At 54.1% G+C, this 18,724-nt stretch overlaps 7 protein-coding genes across 7 annotated transcripts; 3 read left to right on the plus strand and 4 right to left on the minus strand.

The window, feature by feature from the left end:
* The first annotated feature begins 1,015 nt into the window (after positions 1 to 1,015).
* K489DRAFT_375416 (uncharacterized protein) lies at positions 1,016 to 3,207 on the plus strand. Its single transcript, XM_033603681.1, has 2 exons — positions 1,016 to 1,521; positions 2,353 to 3,207. Exons 1-2 carry the CDS (start codon positions 1,030 to 1,032, stop codon positions 2,839 to 2,841), a joined length of 981 nt encoding a protein of 326 aa, XP_033464366.1. The 5' UTR covers positions 1,016 to 1,029; the 3' UTR covers positions 2,842 to 3,207.
* Positions 2,948 to 6,571, minus strand: K489DRAFT_375418 (uncharacterized protein). The gene is made up of 5 exons (XM_033603682.1): positions 6,258 to 6,571; positions 6,044 to 6,198; positions 4,595 to 5,956; positions 4,256 to 4,522; positions 2,948 to 3,379 (listed from the first exon to the last, which is right to left on the minus strand). Exons 1-5 carry the CDS (start codon positions 6,353 to 6,355, stop codon positions 3,288 to 3,290), a joined length of 1,974 nt encoding a protein of 657 aa, XP_033464367.1. The 5' UTR covers positions 6,356 to 6,571; the 3' UTR covers positions 2,948 to 3,287.
* Positions 6,572 to 6,956: 385 nt separating this feature from the next.
* Positions 6,957 to 8,011, plus strand: K489DRAFT_375420 (uncharacterized protein). Its single transcript, XM_033603683.1, has 2 exons — positions 6,957 to 7,322; positions 7,468 to 8,011. The coding sequence occupies exons 1-2, from the start codon at positions 7,116 to 7,118 to the stop codon at positions 7,759 to 7,761; spliced, it is 501 nt and encodes a 166-aa protein (XP_033464368.1). The 5' UTR covers positions 6,957 to 7,115; the 3' UTR covers positions 7,762 to 8,011.
* On the minus strand, positions 7,913 to 11,028 carry K489DRAFT_13129 (uncharacterized protein). Its single transcript, XM_033599047.1, has 2 exons — positions 10,653 to 11,028; positions 7,913 to 10,339 (listed from the first exon to the last, which is right to left on the minus strand). Exons 1-2 carry the CDS (start codon positions 10,661 to 10,663, stop codon positions 8,065 to 8,067), a joined length of 2,286 nt encoding a protein of 761 aa, XP_033464369.1. The 5' UTR covers positions 10,664 to 11,028; the 3' UTR covers positions 7,913 to 8,064.
* Positions 11,029 to 11,047: 19 nt separating this feature from the next.
* Positions 11,048 to 11,494, minus strand: K489DRAFT_366504 (uncharacterized protein; the record flags this gene model as incomplete). Its single annotated transcript, XM_033602786.1, has 1 exon — positions 11,048 to 11,494. One exon carries the CDS (start codon positions 11,492 to 11,494, stop codon positions 11,048 to 11,050), a length of 447 nt encoding a protein of 148 aa, XP_033464370.1.
* A 3,440-nt stretch (positions 11,495 to 14,934) lies between these two features.
* Positions 14,935 to 16,487, plus strand: K489DRAFT_375423 (mitochondrial carrier). Its single transcript, XM_033603684.1, has 4 exons — positions 14,935 to 14,983; positions 15,049 to 15,221; positions 15,297 to 15,848; positions 15,921 to 16,487. The coding sequence occupies exons 1-4, from the start codon at positions 14,973 to 14,975 to the stop codon at positions 16,031 to 16,033; spliced, it is 849 nt and encodes a 282-aa protein (XP_033464371.1). The 5' UTR covers positions 14,935 to 14,972; the 3' UTR covers positions 16,034 to 16,487.
* On the minus strand, positions 16,198 to 18,477 carry K489DRAFT_375424 (TPT-domain-containing protein). The gene is made up of 2 exons (XM_033603685.1): positions 17,799 to 18,477; positions 16,198 to 17,718 (listed from the first exon to the last, which is right to left on the minus strand). The coding sequence occupies exons 1-2, from the start codon at positions 18,114 to 18,116 to the stop codon at positions 16,564 to 16,566; spliced, it is 1,473 nt and encodes a 490-aa protein (XP_033464372.1). The 5' UTR covers positions 18,117 to 18,477; the 3' UTR covers positions 16,198 to 16,563.
* Between the last annotated feature and the right edge of the window lie 247 nt (positions 18,478 to 18,724).

Consider the following 18,724-nt stretch of genomic DNA (forward strand, 5'->3'; position numbering starts at 1 on the left):
CAAACCGTTCCATCATTAATAGGGCATAAGCATGAACTCGTCTTGCACGCTTTCAAGGTTGTATTCCAGCTGTACCTGTTTTCCGCAAACTCGAAAAGCCTCCATTTCCGGTCGATATAGGAGTGCAGCTAGACTCATCTGGGGTACATATGACCAAATTGCATTGTCGATTCTGTCTAATAAAAATCTTCCCTCAACAACGCAACGCGCCATTTGCCAATTGAACCCCTCAACGGTCTCGTCGCATATAGTGCATGTTACTATGGGGTCATCACTGAGGATCTCCATTTTTGTCGTCGAGAATTCTGCCGAGGTCCGCACTTCTGGTGGATTAGCCTTTTTCCTCAGAGAGGAGCACTTCAAAGACATCTCCACCATTGCGCAAGTGACGTACATACCAGATCGATAAATCTGTCAATATCTAGCAATGCACAACACAGACCTAGGTACTGCATGGAAGAGTTGTCTCGGCCGACGACTAGAGCCGCGCAAAATTGGACGATGTCGGAACATCTCTTGTACCTAATTATTCTGTGCCTGCAGAACACCGATCGATCCTCCAAATAAATGGTCTTGTCTCACGAGCGATCGCGCGCTTTGTGCCGTTAGTGATGTACATGAGTACATGTACAACACACCTGATCATGCAAACCGCGCGCACCATGCGTCGAAACTCAGCATCACCAGGACTGGTGGTAGTGTGAGAGCAGTTCTCGCACATCATCACACCGAGTAAAACATGCAATTCGCAATGCCAGGGCGATTGACCTCGCGGTCCGTCGTGGGAACAAAATGGCCGCCCTTCGTCAGCATGATCATAATCCCAGTTGCATGTGAATAGTTCATCCAGGACCGGGCATAGAGCCATGCGTGTCGACCGTTCACGCTTACCCGGATGTGGTGATCTATCCCTACGAGAGAAGCGTGCTGTCCAGGTCGATGGAGGAGGGCTTGGCTTGTACTGCGGTGTACTGAACCTAAAATCCCGAGCTCCCTCACACATCATCCGTGCGAAATGAAATTTGGTCGATGACAACAACAATTTCGCCGGTACAGCCACCACCAACTCCACCACGACTCCCAGCATACCTAGGTAGTGCTGTCATTGCATACGCTTGCCGCCGCAGCCTCTGCTGTACGCCTACGCTTCGGCCGTCGCGACCACCGACCAATCCTGCTGGTGCAAGGCGCCAGGACAGACGGTATTCGCTGAACGCTGGACCCTCTTCCATTGCCGTTGACCGATCACGCCGAAAACCCGCATCTCATCACACGATGAACACTGCCAGTGACGTGCCACTGCTCGTCCGGTCGGACAATTCCGCCTCGGAGAGACGGGTATCGCCATCATGGACCATCACCCAGCTGAAAGATCGCCTCGAACCCATCACGGGCGTGCCGGCGTCTTGTCAACGACTGGCGTTGAAAATTGGTTCTCAACCGGCACAATCGATCACTGCAGCGGATGAGGATTCGACGCAAATCGGTGCATTCTCACTACAGGCGTATGCTGAACTACAGGTAAGGGACAAGAGCACATCATGCGCCATCACCCACTCATCACAATGCTTGCACCGCTTGACGCCGTTTCGTTGATCCTTCTTCCCTGTTGCCTGCTACTCCCTGTTCTCTTGGCAAACACCACCTGGGCACCTGCTCGCGGCGCCTTTCCCCGCTGGTTTGCTCAGAAACCTTGGAATCCATCAATCTGCTGCAGCTTTCTTTGCTTCTGAACTTTCGGCACCAACCGTCCCGCCCCGCTGCACAGCTTGCTTCCTGCGCCGACCGCGCTCGCCCACACGTACACTACAACACAAGCATTTCGCTTGTCTTTCCAACGCGGACAGCGCACCACGACTGCAGCATTCCGCCCGCACGAGCATCTGAACCCTTCCGTGATCCATTTGATGCGCGCGCCAGCACCTCAATGCAGTAGATCCCTCGCCCACTACAGATCTCATCTGCGAGGCAGACGTGCGCAATCTCGGCGGAAGACAAATGGGTTACTGCTTCGCCTGGACGCCCATGCCCGGGCTCACGATCAACTGCCAGCACACTAATACAAGCCGTGGCCAACGGTCGCCCGCACGCTCCGCTTTGCATGTGAGAACGCACGCGCCTCACACTCGCCTCGAGGACCCTGTATCAGATTATCCTGCTGGCGAGTGTTCGTGCCGCGGTATGGGCTTTTCTAACTGCCCAAATTTGCGCCTACGAACCAAGCTCCTCCCCATACGTCACGCAAACATCCATTCCCTTCACCGAGGACATGCGCGCATCTCATCGCGATTTGATTTGACTTGATTTCTCAATGCTGATCTTAGGCAATCATGTGCTTTCTTCGTGCCGTAGGTCATCGATACTCGTCCTCCCGGCGCTCGGACCAATTACACCGACGTCTCCTCGGTCCAGAAGTATGACATGCCGGTAGCCGAATATGAGCAGCGCACCGACACCGTCCTCGCCTGGAAGAAGTCCCAGAAGCTGGGCCGCTTCGATCCCAACGCGCCCGACATCGTTCAGCAGAAGGTCAACGCCTCTTTCCGTGAGGTCGACGAGCGTGGCATCAAGACCGGCATGCGCTGTCGTCTGCTCCCGGACTCGGACCATCGCCGCGGCGCCGTGCAGTTCGTCGGCGAGGTTCCTCAGATTCCTGGCACTGTTGGCGCCTGGGTGGGTGTTGCGCTCGACGAGCCGACGGGCAAGAACGACGGCAGCATTTCCGGCGAGAAGTATTTCGAATGCCCCCCTAACCACGGCGTGTTCGTGCGCGCCGAACGTGTGGAGGTCGGGGACTTCCCCGTGCTTGATGAGTTTGCCGATGACGATGACGAGTTCTGATATGCATTTCACGAACGATATCAATACTTGAGAGCGAAGCGTTGCAGTGCGTGCGTGAAGTGCAATCGTGACGCGACTCTTTGCCAAAATTAGATGAGAAGTGAAGGCCCAAATACGGATCAATTCACGAAAACAACTTTTGTCATTGCACGGCCGCAGGGATATCTATGTGCAAACGACACAACGACAATAACACCGCCCCATCGTAAATTAGTGAAGAAACTATCAATATCGTGATCATCGTAAACGCCAGCGACGTCTGGCCCTTGCGTCTGGCCATTTGGCAATGGGGTCAACAAAGTAGGTCGAGATGAGGCAGGCATCATGATCCGATAAGAACGACCCTGCAACAATGCTATTAATCATTGGTGTCCATCACATCCAAGAGGCACTCTCCTCTGATGAATCCACTTCAATGCATTTCATGTCGACGTGACTTGGATCCTCTACTCCGCCGGCGCCGCGCCCTCGCTACCCTGCGCGAAGAACAATTTGGCCGTTTTCGTCGTGCTATGATTCTCGATCGAGTAATTATTCCCTGTGATGATTCTTCAACGTCAGTGAAAACGCGTTCTTTCCCTTCTCATCACATCGGTACCAAAGAAAATTCTGTTGACGCGGCCCGCGAAATGAAAACAGACGGGGGAAATCAAGTTTCTTCCGGTGGAAGTTGTTGGGGGAGCATGAAAGGGTGTGTGTGAAACAGATTCGGAGCATGTTCGGAGAAATTTCCGACCCAAGAGAAGCGCCGATCATCCCGCGGTGAGGAACAGAAGCGAGGTGCGGTGCAATTTGTGATTGCGCCGCATCGATTGAGGTTGTTTTTCTCGATCCTCGAGTCGACCTGCTGTTAATGATTCTTGGTTCTGGGGCGCTGGGGCGTTGGGTTGGGCGCAGGTGCAGCTGCAGATGCCGATGCCGCTGCAGCGCGTGTGCGTGCGGTCCGCGGCAAGCGGAAGCCGTCTGCCGGGCGAACGAGCGAACGACACGAGGGGAAGGATTTCCCGGGGCAGGTTCGTCCCAAGGTTTTGACGACGCCTGGAACGTCCGATACCGAAGGATCGATCTCCTTTCTGCTTCCCATGGTTCGCCAAATCTGAACCAGTTTTCGCGTTCTTCCGTGGTTTGCCGATGGCCGCGCGGGCTTCGGCTGGTCGCCTCTGTTGAACGCGAAGATTGGGTCTGGTAGGCAACCTGGTGGTTTTTGGCTTTGCCGTACCGCGTGTGCTCACACCGCAAGTCGTGATTGTCGATAACGAAGGGTTTTCGGGGAAAGATTGGTTGTGCACGTGCGTATGTCATGCATAAATGCAAGGGGGGTGACAGCGGGCAGGGAAGATGTGCATAGCGGTCGCGCATACAGAAGAATGTAGTATGAAAGCAAAGAAGGGGAAAAAAACTGAAGATCACTCACCTCTTGGGACAACCCACACACCGCCTTTGGTGATCGCGAACGAGTTGACTTCGCAGCCCTCGCCTGCAGACATGTCGACTGCCACTTTGCCCTCATGCACGAAGAAGGTCAATTGCATCCGCCGACTGTTCTTTGCACGCTTGAAGCCGCCCGGCGGAACCTCGACTAGACCTGCGCCGAAGAAAGGCAGAGTCAGGATTTTGGCGTAACGGAAATCCGAACCCGGTACATCACGCGGTATGATGGCTGATTCAGCAAATGCGATATCTATGCGAGTGTTAGAGATGAATGTGAAACACAGCTATGGCTGCTGTATAATCGACAGCATACTACACATACCTTGTCGGATCGCATCGTCGATATCTCCGGTGCCTGTCGCGGGATCGTAGTTTGCCAGGTCAAACGCAAGCACACCCCGCTCGTCCTCCCACTCGTCAGGCAGAATCGATTCGGTATCGCTGACCTCCTCGATATCCTCGAGTTTTTGCGCTGGTTTCCGTCCTTTCTTCCGAGACTTGCGGGCTCGCGCTTTGGAGACGATCTCGACCGGTTCCGCGCGTACAATGCCTTCGATGTCACCATTGCGGTAGATTCGCGATTCGTTCGCCCAATACTTGAGCGGTTTGATAAGATTACGTCCAAAGCGAGAGGCGTTGTTTTGTGCATCCTCGAACGGTGTGGTCGCGCGCAAATGGACGTTACTGACTGGCCCGACACTCGCACCGCGGGCACCTGATTTCGAGGGCGACTGTATTGATTTTGGCGCTTTCGTGGGCGATTTGGGGTTCTCGGGAGTTTTTGGCTTGGAACCTTTTGGTGGTCGCCCTCGTTTCCTTTTCACGATCGGCTCCTCTGCAATGACTTCCTCGTCCACATTCAGCGTGCTTGGGCCCTCGCCATTATCCATTGCAGACTGGTCTCCTGATGCAACTTGTGATTCGCCAATGGCACCCACCTCAGCGGCCACATCCACGATCGTATCTGATTTTCGAGGGCGGCCGCGCTTTCGCTTCTGCGGAGGGGGTTGGGAGTCGGTAACGAGCATAGATGAGTCGGCTCGGTCTGCATCATCTACACCTTGCAGACTGGCCCGATCTCGCTTCTGTCCTCGCATCCTGGCCAATGCTGATTCTGCGGTTGCAGCCATTAGAGTCGCATCCATGTTTCCCGTCGCGTCGTGGGGGTCAGCTTCATTAGGCAGAGATTGTCCCACATCGTAATCGTCTTCGTCGTCCACCATAGGCGCATTAAAGTCCTGTTCTAGATTCTCAATGGATGGCTCAACCTCTTCATCGATCGGTGCAAAGTCGTCTTCGCCATCGTTCTGCTGCGCGGACACATCTCTCCGTGGATCAGGACTGTCCTGGAGGGAGAACGGGTCTGGTCGCGGTGGGCCTTGTGATCTACGCAATGCTTTCCTCGGCTTGAAAGGGCTTTGTGTCTCCTCCATGTATAGACTCTTCCTCGTTCGGTTGTTTGCGCCGGCGAAATCCAATACTCGGTTAGCTTGACTCCGCTTGTGCGCAGTCGTAGGGCTGCTTATTTCATGTGCAGGCATCGAATCCGCCTTCGCTCCTGGCCGCACAGAGGACATGCGCTTGGGAGAACCGATGTTGGTGTGTCTAGGTGTTGATTGTCGCGCTGGAGGCAGACGTGGAGTCTTGCGCAGACCGAGTGTTGCAGTCACGTCCGGAGCCGAGCCTATCATTGCGCCAACAAGGTCAGTCATTGTCCGTAGACACTAGGACATCACGCGTCCACTGCTTGTTGTAATCTCCGTCCACCTACTTTCTTCTACGTCCATCTCATCATCCTCGTCTTCGAGCGCATGATCCAGATTGTGCTGCACCGAGATCGCCGGTGATGATGAAAATATTCCAGATACCGGCTCCAAGCCATGTTCATCCCTTACACCCGTGTCTTTCAGTGTGATGCCCGTTTTCCTAATCGACAAATTAATATGTCGCATGTGAAACCGTGTTCTCCTCATTTCTGCGCCTACCTTCCGACCTTTCCGACTTCAAAGTATTGATTGTTCGTGCCCTTTTTACCGCGACGACCGGGCGTCGTATCGCCGGTGGGTTTGGTAGGTACTGCCATTGAGCGCGGCAAGCGATTGTCCTTTGTCGGCGTCCAGTGAACTCGAGCGCATTCGATCTAGGGCGATGAATAAGGATTGTGGATGTGGGCGCAATGGTCGCGAAGTGGTTGTGATCGACTACTCAAGAGTGCGCGCCGTAAATACTGTGTGCGTTGTGGTCAATTTCGCCAGCTGATCATGGCTTGACCAAAACACTTCGCTTCTTTGACTTTGTTTACTTTCGAGATGCGACACTTACAGGGCAGCACAGCGGGCAGACGCGTCGCGGGCCTACAGTTATCGGTGAAATCGAACGAAGAGTGTTATGACTAACCCAAAACTAAGTCTAAACAATCATTGGCCCGTCGCCTGCGAAGATTCGAGCTGGAAAACGTGAAGCGGCATACTAGCTCGTTTTTATTTAGCGATCAAGTTGTCCTGTCCGATCTAATCCATGCCGGTGTCGACGTCACGTGCAAACATGGGACGGAATTCCAGAGCTTCAGGGCTTTTTGAAACTTGGAATCCAGCCCGTGCAGACTACGACGTCATGGGACACGATAAGCCGCATTCTATAAACATGGAATATCTGGATTACGATACAATATAAAACATTACTAGACCCATTGATAGCAAAATCGTAATATTCTGTCGAACCATAAAGACAACTCACCAAGTTGCCGAAGAGAAAGGACTCCACTGTAGCATATTGCAAGCATCACCTCAAGATTAACACTCTTGCTCCAGAAGACCTCAATTCTTCAAGAGGAATACACCGAAATGGCGGAAATTCTCCGAACAGTTGTCCTTCGTGGTCAACACTTCGCCCAAATCGCTCTCGGCGCCTACGGTGCCTACATCTCCTTCCAAGCCATCATCCGCCTGCAAAAGTACGAATCCACCGCCAAAACCCTCGCCGATTGGTCGAGCGAGGCCGGTCGACAGCTGCAACTTACCCGGACGACACAAGGAGCTGGTGCCATTGCGGTAAGTAGATGTTCTCCGGAGAAGAGAAAACCAAACATTTCTGTAATTCAGAAGTAGGGGGGAGAGGGGAGGGAAAAAGAGACCTCATAACACCTGGCTTCCTCTCCTTTCCGCTCTGCATTTTTCTGATCACCTCACAAAACAGATCCTATCCTCCCTCGTCTCGTCTGTAACCCTTGCCTTCCTCCCGGACGCTCTTCCCCAATGGGCGCGCTACGGCCTCTCGCCCACGATGCTGGTCATCATCATCGCCGCGCGAACGCACATGAAGAACTACTGGGCGCCGCGGGACGGACAGAGCGCCAGCATGAAAATTCCATTGCCGAAGATGGGAGAGTATAGCGAGGCGACGCAACAGACGGAGGAGCTGCTCAAGACGTTGCAGTTGTTGGAGTATTCATGGTTGGCGGCGGCGTTCTTCCATGCGGTGCTTTCGTGAGTGAGGATTTCTTCTCTGTAAGGAAGCTGGGGATTTTGAGAATTGTGAAATGAATTTCCGGGATTGAGGGAATGGACTGGCGAGAGTATGCCTCAACAAGAACGCATAGCGCACGTAAAATAAGATGAATTGAAGGAACAGAAATCAGGGTATCATTGATGAAGAATCCTGCCAAAGCGAAGGCGAGGACGAAGGCGAGGAATAATAGTAATAGATCACATCGAAAATAGAAAACCATGCACAATACAGCGCACCTGAAGTGACCCGATGCGAAATTTCCCAGACGAGGCTGATTCGTGCTCTTCACTTCTCCAACAAGACCCCAAGGATCTTCTGCAGCATCTCCTCCTTCTCCTGTTGCAGTGCGCCCTGCGCCACTTTACACGCAAATTCCAACTGCATCGTGGAAGACTTCCACTTGGCCACCTCGGCATTCGCCGCAGCCAACGCCGAGGCCAGCGCGTGATTTTCAGCCTGCGCTGACGCCGGAGTCATGTCCGGATAGGCACGCTGCGAGGCAGCAGCCGCCGCGGCGGCAGAGGACTGCGGCAAAGAATCGCTCACGACGCGAGCGACCTGCTTCATTGTGTCTTCCGCCCAGCCCTCCTGCTGCATGCGCTTGACTGCTTCAAAGGATTTCTTCATGAAAAGGTCGTGGATATCCAGTGTCGAGGTCATGGTGGCGGCAGCACGAGGGTCGTGAGGCGGCGGCACACCGGCAAGGACCAGTCCGTCCATGGAGAACGACCCGGCGAAGGCGCCGCCCATTCCGACGGACCAGGAGAGGTCGTAAACCACGCGGCAGGCAGGCGAGGCGTTATCAGGGTCGGCTGAGGTCGGGAGCAATTCGTCGTAGCCGGTGACTGGATCGGTGCGGAAGCGAGTGACCTTGAGGGTCTTGCGGCGGGTGTGAAGTGGGGCGACAGGGATATCGAGGTCTGGTGGGAGATGGTGCGCGATACCCAGCCACGTAGCGGCTGTGAAGCAGGCAATATCGCTGTAGGGGCTTTGATTAGGCAAGCAGGAGGATTGCTCAGGGAGGAGGAGGCGGTCGAGGATGACGTGGGCAAGGCGCCGGGCTGCTTCGCCAGTCAGGCGTGCGGGAGATCCAATGAGCTCGGCGCGGAGGAGATCGCTGGCCAGAATCCGCTTCAAGGTTTCAAAGTCGACACCAGGCAATCGAGTGGATGATTCATGGGCTGCGATGTCACCTATGGGTCTTGAGTTTAGGCTCTGACCGCTTTGCGGCGTTGGTAAATGTGCCGATGTGAGTGTTTTCGCCATCGGATTGTGATGAGCAAAAGTGTGGTTTCGCATACTCTCGCCTTCATGACCTTGTCCGAGCTGAACGACTGGCCCACCCTGGTGCGCCGGTACCTGCAAGGAAAGTCGTTTCCGCCCGGATAGACCTGGTTCACTCATAGCACTTGGCGGAGTTGCCAACTGGCCGGAAGCATACAGCGCTAAGTCGTCCAAACCTTGATCCGACCTTTCGTTCGCCCTTGTGGATTGAGCCACCGGCTCAACAGGGAACGTACCGAACGGCCCATCTTGGACACTGCGATTCGCGGGCGGTCTACCGCGAGGTTTCGATCCAGATGAAGAGCCGGCATTCCATGCGCTAGAGATGGCAGGGCCGTTACGTTTCCGCTTGCGACTACTAGGCGTCGATGCTGATGCTGCCCATTTATCCTCACCATCGGTCTGTGCTGAGAGCGGATGTGGTGTCACGGGAGTCTGACCATCTGGACGTTGAGTGAGCACCCATCGCAGGTGCGACGGTGCCGTTGATGCCGAGGGCGGTCCTGATCGCGCCGCTGACCACGTAGCTGAAGAATTTTGGGGGGTTGATGTAGGCGTCTGCGCCCAAGGATCGTGGAAACCGTCAGGGTGAGCGCTCCTGGGAATCGCCGAATCGGGTAGTGGCGGACCTAGCAGGTTTTCCATGAAGCGTGGTGACTTCGAGATGGATGGTGATGTGCCTGGTGATCGAGTCTCCTCCATCTCGACATCCGAATTGCGTCGTCGGCCTCTTTTCGGTCGGAAGGAGGGGTCGATGGCTCTAAGCGCATAATCGCCCTCTGGCAGGATGCCTGCGCGTCCACCCTTCGGATGGGGATTACTGGGAGGCGGGATTTCGGTAAAGTAAGGATGTGGCTTCTCACTGAGGTACGAGCAAAAGGCATCGACGCGCATAGACTTCATCCATCGCTTTAGTCGAACCATGTACTGCTGAACCTTCTGCGAAGATTGATTCTTCGTCGCGTCAGGCCCTTCGACGCCCAGGTCCAAAGCAAATTGGGTCCAGGTCTCAACCTCTCCACGCGTGTATTTGAGCATCAAATCACATAAATGGAACATATCAAAGTCCTTGCCTTCGCTCTTAGGCGGAGTGAGAAATGCCTGCCGAAGATCATTGGTGTCGAGGTCTAGAGGATATGTCGGGTTGCAGTATAGAATGAAGGCAACAAATGCATCTACAATTGTCTTGGGCGAGATTTCTCGAGATGGCAGCTGGCGGTCAGTCGGGCGGAACCCTACCATTTCGGAGTGAGGTATGCTTGAATTAAACGAAATGCTTGAAGAGGCTCTGCCTAAGTCCGGAGTACCATCCCGTGGTGGAATGATGCTCACACTCGGCGGCGGCATCGACATTGTTAGCTTGTGGAAAGGTTGTAACGTATAGGCAAGATTAAAGACGAGTCCGTCAGCGTCGTGCTGATTATGAAAAGCTGCGAACTTTTGTCAGCTGGATCCGAAGACGGACACGCGTTGGCAGCGAGTGAGACGCGAGAGGTAATGATCGAACTGCCGGAAAGCAAGCATATTCGCCGGCGATATGGAAGTTTGAAGCGGGTCGTGAGCAAACAATTACAAAAAGGGAGGCTTACAAGATGGACATCACTCGGTTGCCATTTCAAGCTAGGATTCCGATGTCGTTGTCGAAGTTGCGATATTATGTCAGACTGGGAATGTTGACCGTGGAGTGTTGTTGAACCTGGCTTCAGATCGCGGCAGAAGCTCATAAGATTGGTGCTCGGGACCTTCTTGGTGGTGAAAAGGCTTCCCGTGAGTACGATTTGATAAATGAAGAAGCGAGCGTGAATGTCGTCGAGTATGTGTGGAAACGTGCGCGCTCGATCGCCTCTGGAATACGCCGACAATAGGAACAATGAGAAGATGCCGGGAGAGGTAGTCGATGGAAATAAATCCCAATAATTATGAGCAAACGAACCCTGCATATGTCCTCATCGGGTAGATTTCACACCACCAGCCCAAACAAGCCCTACCAAGCAAATATTAAAAAACACGACAATACGATAGGTGCAGGTGGGACCTGCCGTACAGTCCAGTCCTTTACCATGTACAGTACAGGAGCATTCACACCCTCTTTCGATGGAATTAACCTACAATAGCCATGCGATAATAGGTAATAATAATAATCATCATCATCATCATCATCATCATCATCATCATCATCATGACAACCGAACATGTTTCCCATCGTGGAGGGTCGACCAACACCACCACCGGCACCACCACCAACACCCTGGGAATCGTCGCAAGAATAAATTTCCACACCATCACCGCCAAACAAAGCTGATGAGATAGGCGGGGGACCGTGCGTCCGCTCCTTCTCTCTCGCGCATGCCCGATGTTGCGGTGATTGGTCTCGTATCCTCTTCCCGCCGCCGTCAGCTTTCGGCCCACGATCACCTTCTTGATGAAACATTGCGTCGGGCCCTCTTATCCGAACTAAGACAAAGCCGTCCAGATGCAACAAGCGACCGTTATGGCAGGTGTGCCTGGTGAGATCGCACCTCCAGTCCCGCTCAAGTCATCGATAAATCGTCATCGCAAGGCACCATGCGGATGGATGAAAAAAAATGCTAAGTCGAGGACTGGGCCTTCGGAAATGCGGTGCTTTCGCCATGATCGCGTATATGATAGGCGCAACAAGCATCAGCTGCCGTTCTACGGTGCAGGTTGGCGTTCCAGCTGACGTGCCCGCAGCCTTTCGAAGTTTATCACTGCGATGACTTCCGCCTATCGTGCCACCAAAACACAGACGGACTCGATCTCGCGTTTTTATTTCATGTTCGGCATGGTCGCCAAAGTTAACATTGGGGGACAATGCTTCTGCACATATCTTCGCTACAAGCACATGTTGCCGGTCAGGCCCGTCGTGTCTTATGGGCGCTGCAGCACCTCAATACCGAGACTGTCCTGAGGCGGGCAGAATCACCACAATAAGCTGTATTCTGTGATAGCATACTCCGCATACAGCATTAATGTTGAGATCCACCGTGGACAGGATACCGCTACTGTTGCCAACAATTGCATCGTTACGCTTCGCGACTTGCCTCGACACTTCGGTCATACTGACTGGCTCATCTGGATCGATGCGACCTGTATAGATCAGTCCGATAGAGTTGGAAAGACTGAAAAATCGACCTACATAGCCGGATCTTCGCTTCAGCGCACATGGTTTACATCGATCTTGGAGAGGGAAATGCCAACAGACAAAGCCATCGGCTTCCTCGGAATATTCGCAGCTAGTAATAAGCTCGAATCTCTGCTACTATACTGGAGGCAGTCGCCGTATGCCTTTATGTCCCATGCAGATAAGTTCCATGGATTGCTTTGTTGTCCATGGCTTACTCGGAATCGGACTCTCCAAAAACAAATCTGCTCGGTAGGAGTGTGACATTAGTCCGTGAGCCAGCGATCATTGATTGGCGAGATTTTGTCAAGGTTTTGACTCGGTCTAGAAAGCCCTCCATCCAGATATCGTGGCGACGCCCATATCGAAATCTTCCTGCATCATTTGCCCACGCGTCTCCACATCTCGATTGGACCAAACGTGGACTGGACAGGAAACCTCAAACGTGCCGAGAACTCGCGCAAAAATGGGGCTAAAAGGGACGAAGGAGTCATCCGGTACACCACCTCTTGATGCGAGGTTGCGATGGATCGTTCATTCAATACTGGTTCACTGTTCATCCCGGCCATGCTGACAGCATGAATTTTACTATCAAAACTCCCTACGGTCCGCTAATCTTCGCCATATCCAGCAACTCCAAAGAGCATACTTGGAAGCCTTTCATTCAAACGACAAAATGACCGATCGCGCATTCGCACATCACCAGACTCGATCGATCTAGAGTTTGCCAGAATGAAGTCCAGTAGCGACAACCGCAGATGAGAGGACATCGACCCGAACAAGTGGTCCCGGGTACATAGCCACTCCTTCGGGCCATGTCCTTCGCGCCCGGCTGCGTGGGAGCGGGCCTGAACGGGGTCGCCGCACGCAACCTGGTCCCGCTGTGCCGCTTCAGGGACCAACTCCGAGTCCTGTAGATCACTCCATTTCAGCCTTTATCGGGGTGCAGGAGGAAGGTACGATGTCCTTCCGTGGTGAAGTCATGTCAACCGTGGGAATATAGTTACAATAGAAGTTCAGGCCGCCTTCGCGGGCGTCAGTAGACGGCATCGAATCAGGACTATGCTCCGTTTGGGTCGACATACTCGCCTTCCAGATTGTTTCTATTTCGATCGGTCGAACATTGCCTTTTGAATCGCTCGCTGGTCGGAATGCGCGAGATTCTATAATTTGATAGCTCATTGACAACCATGGTCGCACCCGATTCGGACAAGCTATCATGCTGAACATGCCCATAACTTTCCCGCGCTGCATTTGGCTCTGACTCTCTTACCACACCACTAATTTCATACCCATGCGTCAGCAGCGTTCGGACTCGCCGAAAGGACACGAACTGTGAAGGGTCAAAAGGTGTTTCAAATGTTATGTTCCTTCGGGGCGCAGCACACCCAACAGTGTAACACCTGCGCAGACGGGACATATCCAGTGCCATCAGGTAGGGTTGGGGTAAGTCTGACGATCAGCAACCCTAATACGAGCATGTGCCGGATCCGGTACTTTGTGTCGTTTCTACTCTCCACGACCATCAATGTCATGTTATATCCCACGAAAGTACGTTTTAGAACATCTCTACCGTTGTCTGACATTAGAATATGGAGGCCATGGACTGACCGTTGACGGCCAGATCCCTTTCAACGGGCCAGCGAAGCGAAACCGCACGACAGCAAAACGTCCACTCTGTCCGGCTGGAAGCGTGCACAAACACGCCCCAACGATGGAAGTCGTGCGTTGCGGGAGACGCTGAAAATGATCGGAAGAGACGTAGAAAGTGAACGTCGCAACACCTTACTCTTTCGTCGTGATGTGCAGGACCATGACATGCTGTGGTCGAGTATGAGTTGCTGGACGTGATTGTTGTACAGCACACCGTGCACCTTCCGGTTATTGAGAAGAGGCAGTACACACGATGGACTCATTATTCACGTAGGAGGGTCGCACAGGTGGTCGGTTGTTGATGTACAGTATTTTGATTACCTAGGTAATGACATTGTCATGTTTTCGATTGCCTAGGCTCATCAATAGTCCTCACCGAGCCAAAACTCACCGAACGGCCTTGGAATGGAGGCCCGGTGTACATGTGTCGCCCTAATAACCGATGTGAATTTTAGACGATGCTGGAGAGATTCCGTCTTTTCCCGTGACCTTTCATCGTCACGATCGTGGTTTGATGGCCGTCAGAGAGGTTGGGGAAATGGATGGGACACGACACGAGCGAACTCGGCCAGAGTTTCGCGGGTGACGTTGGCTGGCAGTTTCTCTATGCTTTCCAAGGTTGTTTTGGACAGCTCGGAAAAGCCGAACAGCCCATGGATTCGCCTCGGCAGTGGGGGAGGGAAAGGTCGTCATATGCCCTTCCTCTTGCCCAGGAAGAGGCCCAAAGCCCAGAACGGTGCATGCAGTTCGCTACCTCATCGTCACCACAAACACCCGAAACTCTTTTGCCCGGCAGCTGCTCTCTGCATTTGATTTGGCTCGTGATATACCACCAATTTTCCCTCTCTCGCACCCAACTACTCCTGCGCGCGTGTGATCCCTTCCCTCATCTTCACCACCAACCTACGTCTCATCACCTACCTACGGCACTCACCCATCACCACTCACCATGGCCACCAAGGTACGCAGACTTTCATCGTGATGCATTGGCGCGGAAGCGACCATCTAAGCAATCACCAAACAGGAAACACCGCAGGTGACCGCGACCGCCGCTGAGGTCCAGAGCGACAATGTCGCCCACGCCCTGGCTGGTGCCGGTGGTGGTCTCTTGTCCATGGCTTTGACGTGAGTAGTGGGAAGAAGCACCTCGCTCGACATGCCCATCGCATAGCTGACGATGAATCGCAAAGCTACCCGCTCATCACCCTTTCCACCCGCGCCCAGGTCGAGAAGAAGAAGGCACACACCGGCACTCTCGCCGCCGCCAAGCGCATCCTCGACCGCGAGGGTGTCGTTGGTCTCTACGCCGGTCTTGACAGCGCCCTGTTCGGCATCACTGTCACCAACTTCGTCTACTACTACTGTCAGTCGCATGTTCATCGTCCCTGATGCATGTGTTTTGAGAAGAGGGGCGTTTTGGCTGATACATTGACAACAGGGTATGAATGGTCCCGTGACTTCTTCCAGCGCACCACCGGCAAGGCGCGCTTGAGCACCATCGAGTCCATGGCTGCCGGTGCCCTTGCCGGTAGCGCAACTGTGCTCCTCACCAACCCCATCTGGGTCGTCAACACCCGCATGACTGCGCGTGAGAACGAGGCCAAGGAGGGTCTTCCCGTCCAGGCTGGTGAGCAGAAGAAGGTTGTGCCCCCAGGCACCATTGCGACCTTCGCCAAGATCATCAAGGAGGACGGTTTCCTCCGCCTCTTCGCCGGTGTGCTCCCGGCCTTGGTGTTGGTCATCAACCCCATCCTCCAGTACACCATCTTCGAGCAGCTCAAGCAGGCTGTTGAGAAGCGAAGGAAGGTCAGCGCCTGGGACAGCTTCCTCATCGGTGCCCTCGGCAAGCTCGCCGCGACCACCATCACCTACCCTTACATCACCGTCAAGTCGCGTGCCCACGTCGCGGCCAAGGGTGGCGAGAAGATTGGCATGACTGCCACTCTTAAGAAGATCTACAAGGAGGAGGGTGTCGGCGGTCTGTACGGAGGTGAGTTTGTCCTATCCCCAACCAAGGAGCTTCTGAAGTGGTAGCAGGATACTAACAGATCATCATCGTCAGGTATCGGACCCAAGGTCACCCAGTCGGTCATCACCGCTGCCTTCTTGTTCTACTTCAAGGACGCCCTTTACGACATGACCGTCAAGGCCCGTACCCGTCTCGCCCGCAAGTAGAGCGGTCTGGTGCACATAATCAGAACATGTCAGATTGCAAGAACCGCCACACCAACACGATCAAGAGTGCTTCAATGCACTTCTTTCGGAACATCCTGTCTCCTGCGCGCTGCTGCGGAAGGACCAAGGAAAAGCCCCCAGATCAAATCGGGATACACACGATGACGTATCCCATATTTCCCCCGCGAACAAAATTGTAAAGCTTTTCGTGACCGGAGAGAGAGAGAAGGAGAAAAGACGAGAGAAGACCGCGGTCTTTGGAGATGGAAGAATGGAGGATGAGATGACAGTGAAATGTAGATATGATGGATTTTGTATTGGTTGCTCACTAAATTTGTTAGAAATTGTACAAGTTGTTATCGAGCACTCAAAAACACCTTTTCTCACTCAAAATTCAATGATCTACTATAAGCTGTTCTCAAATGGTGAACACTACAGCTCTAATTCATCGGACTCCACGTGAAAACCCTCAAAGCAACATTCCGTTCATTAAGCAATATGGTCTTCCATCTATGCCGAAGGCATGGTTACTATCGTACAACGTGTCCGTGACCGCCATGATGATTCCACGGATGGTCGGCAGCGCCTTTGCCCCCCCCATTCATGGAACCAGCCCCCGCAGACCTCTTCTCAGCATCCTGAGAGTTCACCGGCAGGAGATGCGACGCCTTGTTCGCCAGGGCGGCCTTCGCTCTGCGCTCCGCCTTGGCCGCATCGCTGGTCCGATCGTACAGATACAAGCCCAGGAAAGTCAACGCGAACCCGGCGCCCTGCACGCGCGTCATCGGGTTCCCGAACCACACGATCGCGAACATGATGACGACGACGCGCTTGAGCAAGGCCGCGACGGAATACGTCACGGGGCTGACGAGGCCCAGCAGCACGAACGCCACGAGGCTCTGTCCGAAGTGGAAGGTCCCGTTGAAGATGTACTCCGCCGCCAGCGCGCCGTGGTCCAGCGAGCCGGGCCGCTCGCGGAGGTCGATGGAGAAGTCGTGCGCGAAATCCGCCGCGATGCCGAAGCCTTCGGACCACAGCCAGATGGGGAAGGTGATGCAGAAGGCGCAGGCGGAGGAGTAGCAGAGGAGGTTGAGCTTGTCGGGCTTGCGGCGGGCGATGGGCGCGCCCTCGGCCTCGGCCTGGGCGGCTTCGTTGAAGATCTTCTTCGACACGATGTTCTGCGTCACGAAGAGCACCGCGCTGCCGAAGGCGTAGGTCAGCCCGAGCAGGTTGCCCGCGAAGCTGGCGGAGCAGGCGAGGATCACGCCCACCGTGAGGGGGATCAGGGAGAGGTAGGTCGGGGTCGAGTGCTTGATGTTGAAGAAGACGCGGTAGGCGACGACGGTCATGAGCGGGGAGAGTCCCTTGATCGTGTGGACCAGGGAGACCGGGATCATGGTCATGGCGTCGGAGTTGAGGATGTGACCGCCGACTTGGAAGGCGGTCAGGGGGAGGGTGGCGAGGAGGAGATCCTTGCTTGGCCGTCGGATGCCGTTTTTGAGGACGGGCATGGCCTCGCGGAGCGTTTTGTTGTGTCGCGCCACGAACGAGAGGAAGACACACCAGAAGGATACCAGCAGGAATTGTATCACGGTGAGCGTGATGGGTTTCGGGAAGGCCGTCAAAATCGCCTTGGAGGAGGTGTTGGTGAGGATTGAGGTGGCGTACCAAATGCTACAGAGGGTCTTTTGAGCTGCATGTTAGCCTATGCATCACAACGCACTGATCGTCTCATCTCAGATAAGCAAGAAGGGAGGAAACGTACGACGAGCCGTAGCGACACTGGCGCCTTCAACGAATCTGCAATCTCATGTGCGCTCTCACTGACGCTTGCTTTCCTTGTCCGCACCGTCTTGATCGCCTCGCCCAAACTCTTCTGCTTCGGCCTTCGCGCTCCGCCGGCCCACGACACCCAACTGCGCAGCGTCGAGTCCTGCCGTTGCATCCCTGGTCTCTGCAACAGTCGGCTCGAGTGCATGCCAGACGGACCGCCATTGAGTAGTGGGGCGGGACTGGCGCTTCGGGAGTCGTCTAGGCCAGACTCCTGATCGTAGTCGATGATCGCACTCTCCTGCTCCTCCATTGTGCTGGTCATCATGGGAAATTTGACAGTTTTGGTTGCGGCGGGGTTGAAAGATGAGGAACGGTGACGCGATTCGATTTTGCCTCCTGGTCCTTTCGATCCGCCATCGTCGTGTATGAATTCGGGCATGATTTCGTCGCTGAGTTCACTGGGCCATCTTAACTGGGATGGTCCCTTCAAATTGCGGAGAGATTCCTTGGCTGTAGGAGTGATCGCTTAGGATGAGGTGCTTGTCTGCTGCATTTCTCGTCTTGGCGGGGCGTATTGAGCGTAAGGGAGGAGGATTCCGAGATGTCGATGATCTGTCAAAAGTGCCGACGTCCCATGGAAGGCGTACGTATCTTATGCAGGTCCGCAATGCCATCAAGGGCTTGGCGGAGCGCAGGTTTCCACGTTCTGCTTAGCTCCGACAATTTATGGGGGAACATTGCGTCACCCCCGTACTTTCTCGGCGACTATGCGGGTTGCATAATAATAATAATAACAATAATAATGATGCATGTCCGTGTGCAGTGGAAGATATGTAATATAATGCATCGCGTGGGTTGATCCCACGTACTGTATGCACAATCCACGATAGACACATACTCCTCTACGACCAATGTGTG

Source organism: Dissoconium aciculare, assembly GCF_010015565.1.
Source record: "Dissoconium aciculare CBS 342.82 unplaced genomic scaffold K489scaffold_1, whole genome shotgun sequence".
NCBI classification, from domain to species: Eukaryota; Fungi; Ascomycota; class Dothideomycetes; order Mycosphaerellales; family Dissoconiaceae; genus Dissoconium; species Dissoconium aciculare.

Coding starts and splice junctions, on each gene's coding strand:
- K489DRAFT_375416 (XM_033603681.1), top strand. CDS start 1,030: ATGACAACAACAATTTCGCCGGTACAGCCACCACCAACTCCACCACGA. Junction 1,522..2,352: donor AGGCGTATGCTGAACTACAG/GTAAGGGACAAG, acceptor TTCGTGCCGTAG/GTCATCGATACTCGTCCTCC.
- K489DRAFT_375418 (XM_033603682.1), bottom strand. CDS start 6,355: ATGGCAGTACCTACCAAACCCACCGGCGATACGACGCCCGGTCGTCGC. Junction 6,199..6,257: donor GAAGTCGGAAAGGTCGGAAG/GTAGGCGCAGAA, acceptor TTTGTCGATTAG/GAAAACGGGCATCACACTGA. Junction 5,957..6,043: donor TGAGATGGACGTAGAAGAAA/GTAGGTGGACGG, acceptor GCGCAATGATAG/GCTCGGCTCCGGACGTGACT.
- K489DRAFT_375420 (XM_033603683.1), top strand. CDS start 7,116: ATGGCGGAAATTCTCCGAACAGTTGTCCTTCGTGGTCAACACTTCGCC. Junction 7,323..7,467: donor AAGGAGCTGGTGCCATTGCG/GTAAGTAGATGT, acceptor CTCACAAAACAG/ATCCTATCCTCCCTCGTCTC.
- K489DRAFT_375423 (XM_033603684.1), top strand. Junction 15,222..15,296: donor CAACTTCGTCTACTACTACT/GTCAGTCGCATG, acceptor CATTGACAACAG/GGTATGAATGGTCCCGTGAC. Junction 15,849..15,920: donor TGTCGGCGGTCTGTACGGAG/GTGAGTTTGTCC, acceptor CATCATCGTCAG/GTATCGGACCCAAGGTCACC.
- K489DRAFT_375424 (XM_033603685.1), bottom strand. CDS start 18,116: ATGGAGGAGCAGGAGAGTGCGATCATCGACTACGATCAGGAGTCTGGC. Junction 17,719..17,798: donor CAGTGTCGCTACGGCTCGTC/GTACGTTTCCTC, acceptor GCAGCTCAAAAG/ACCCTCTGTAGCATTTGGTA.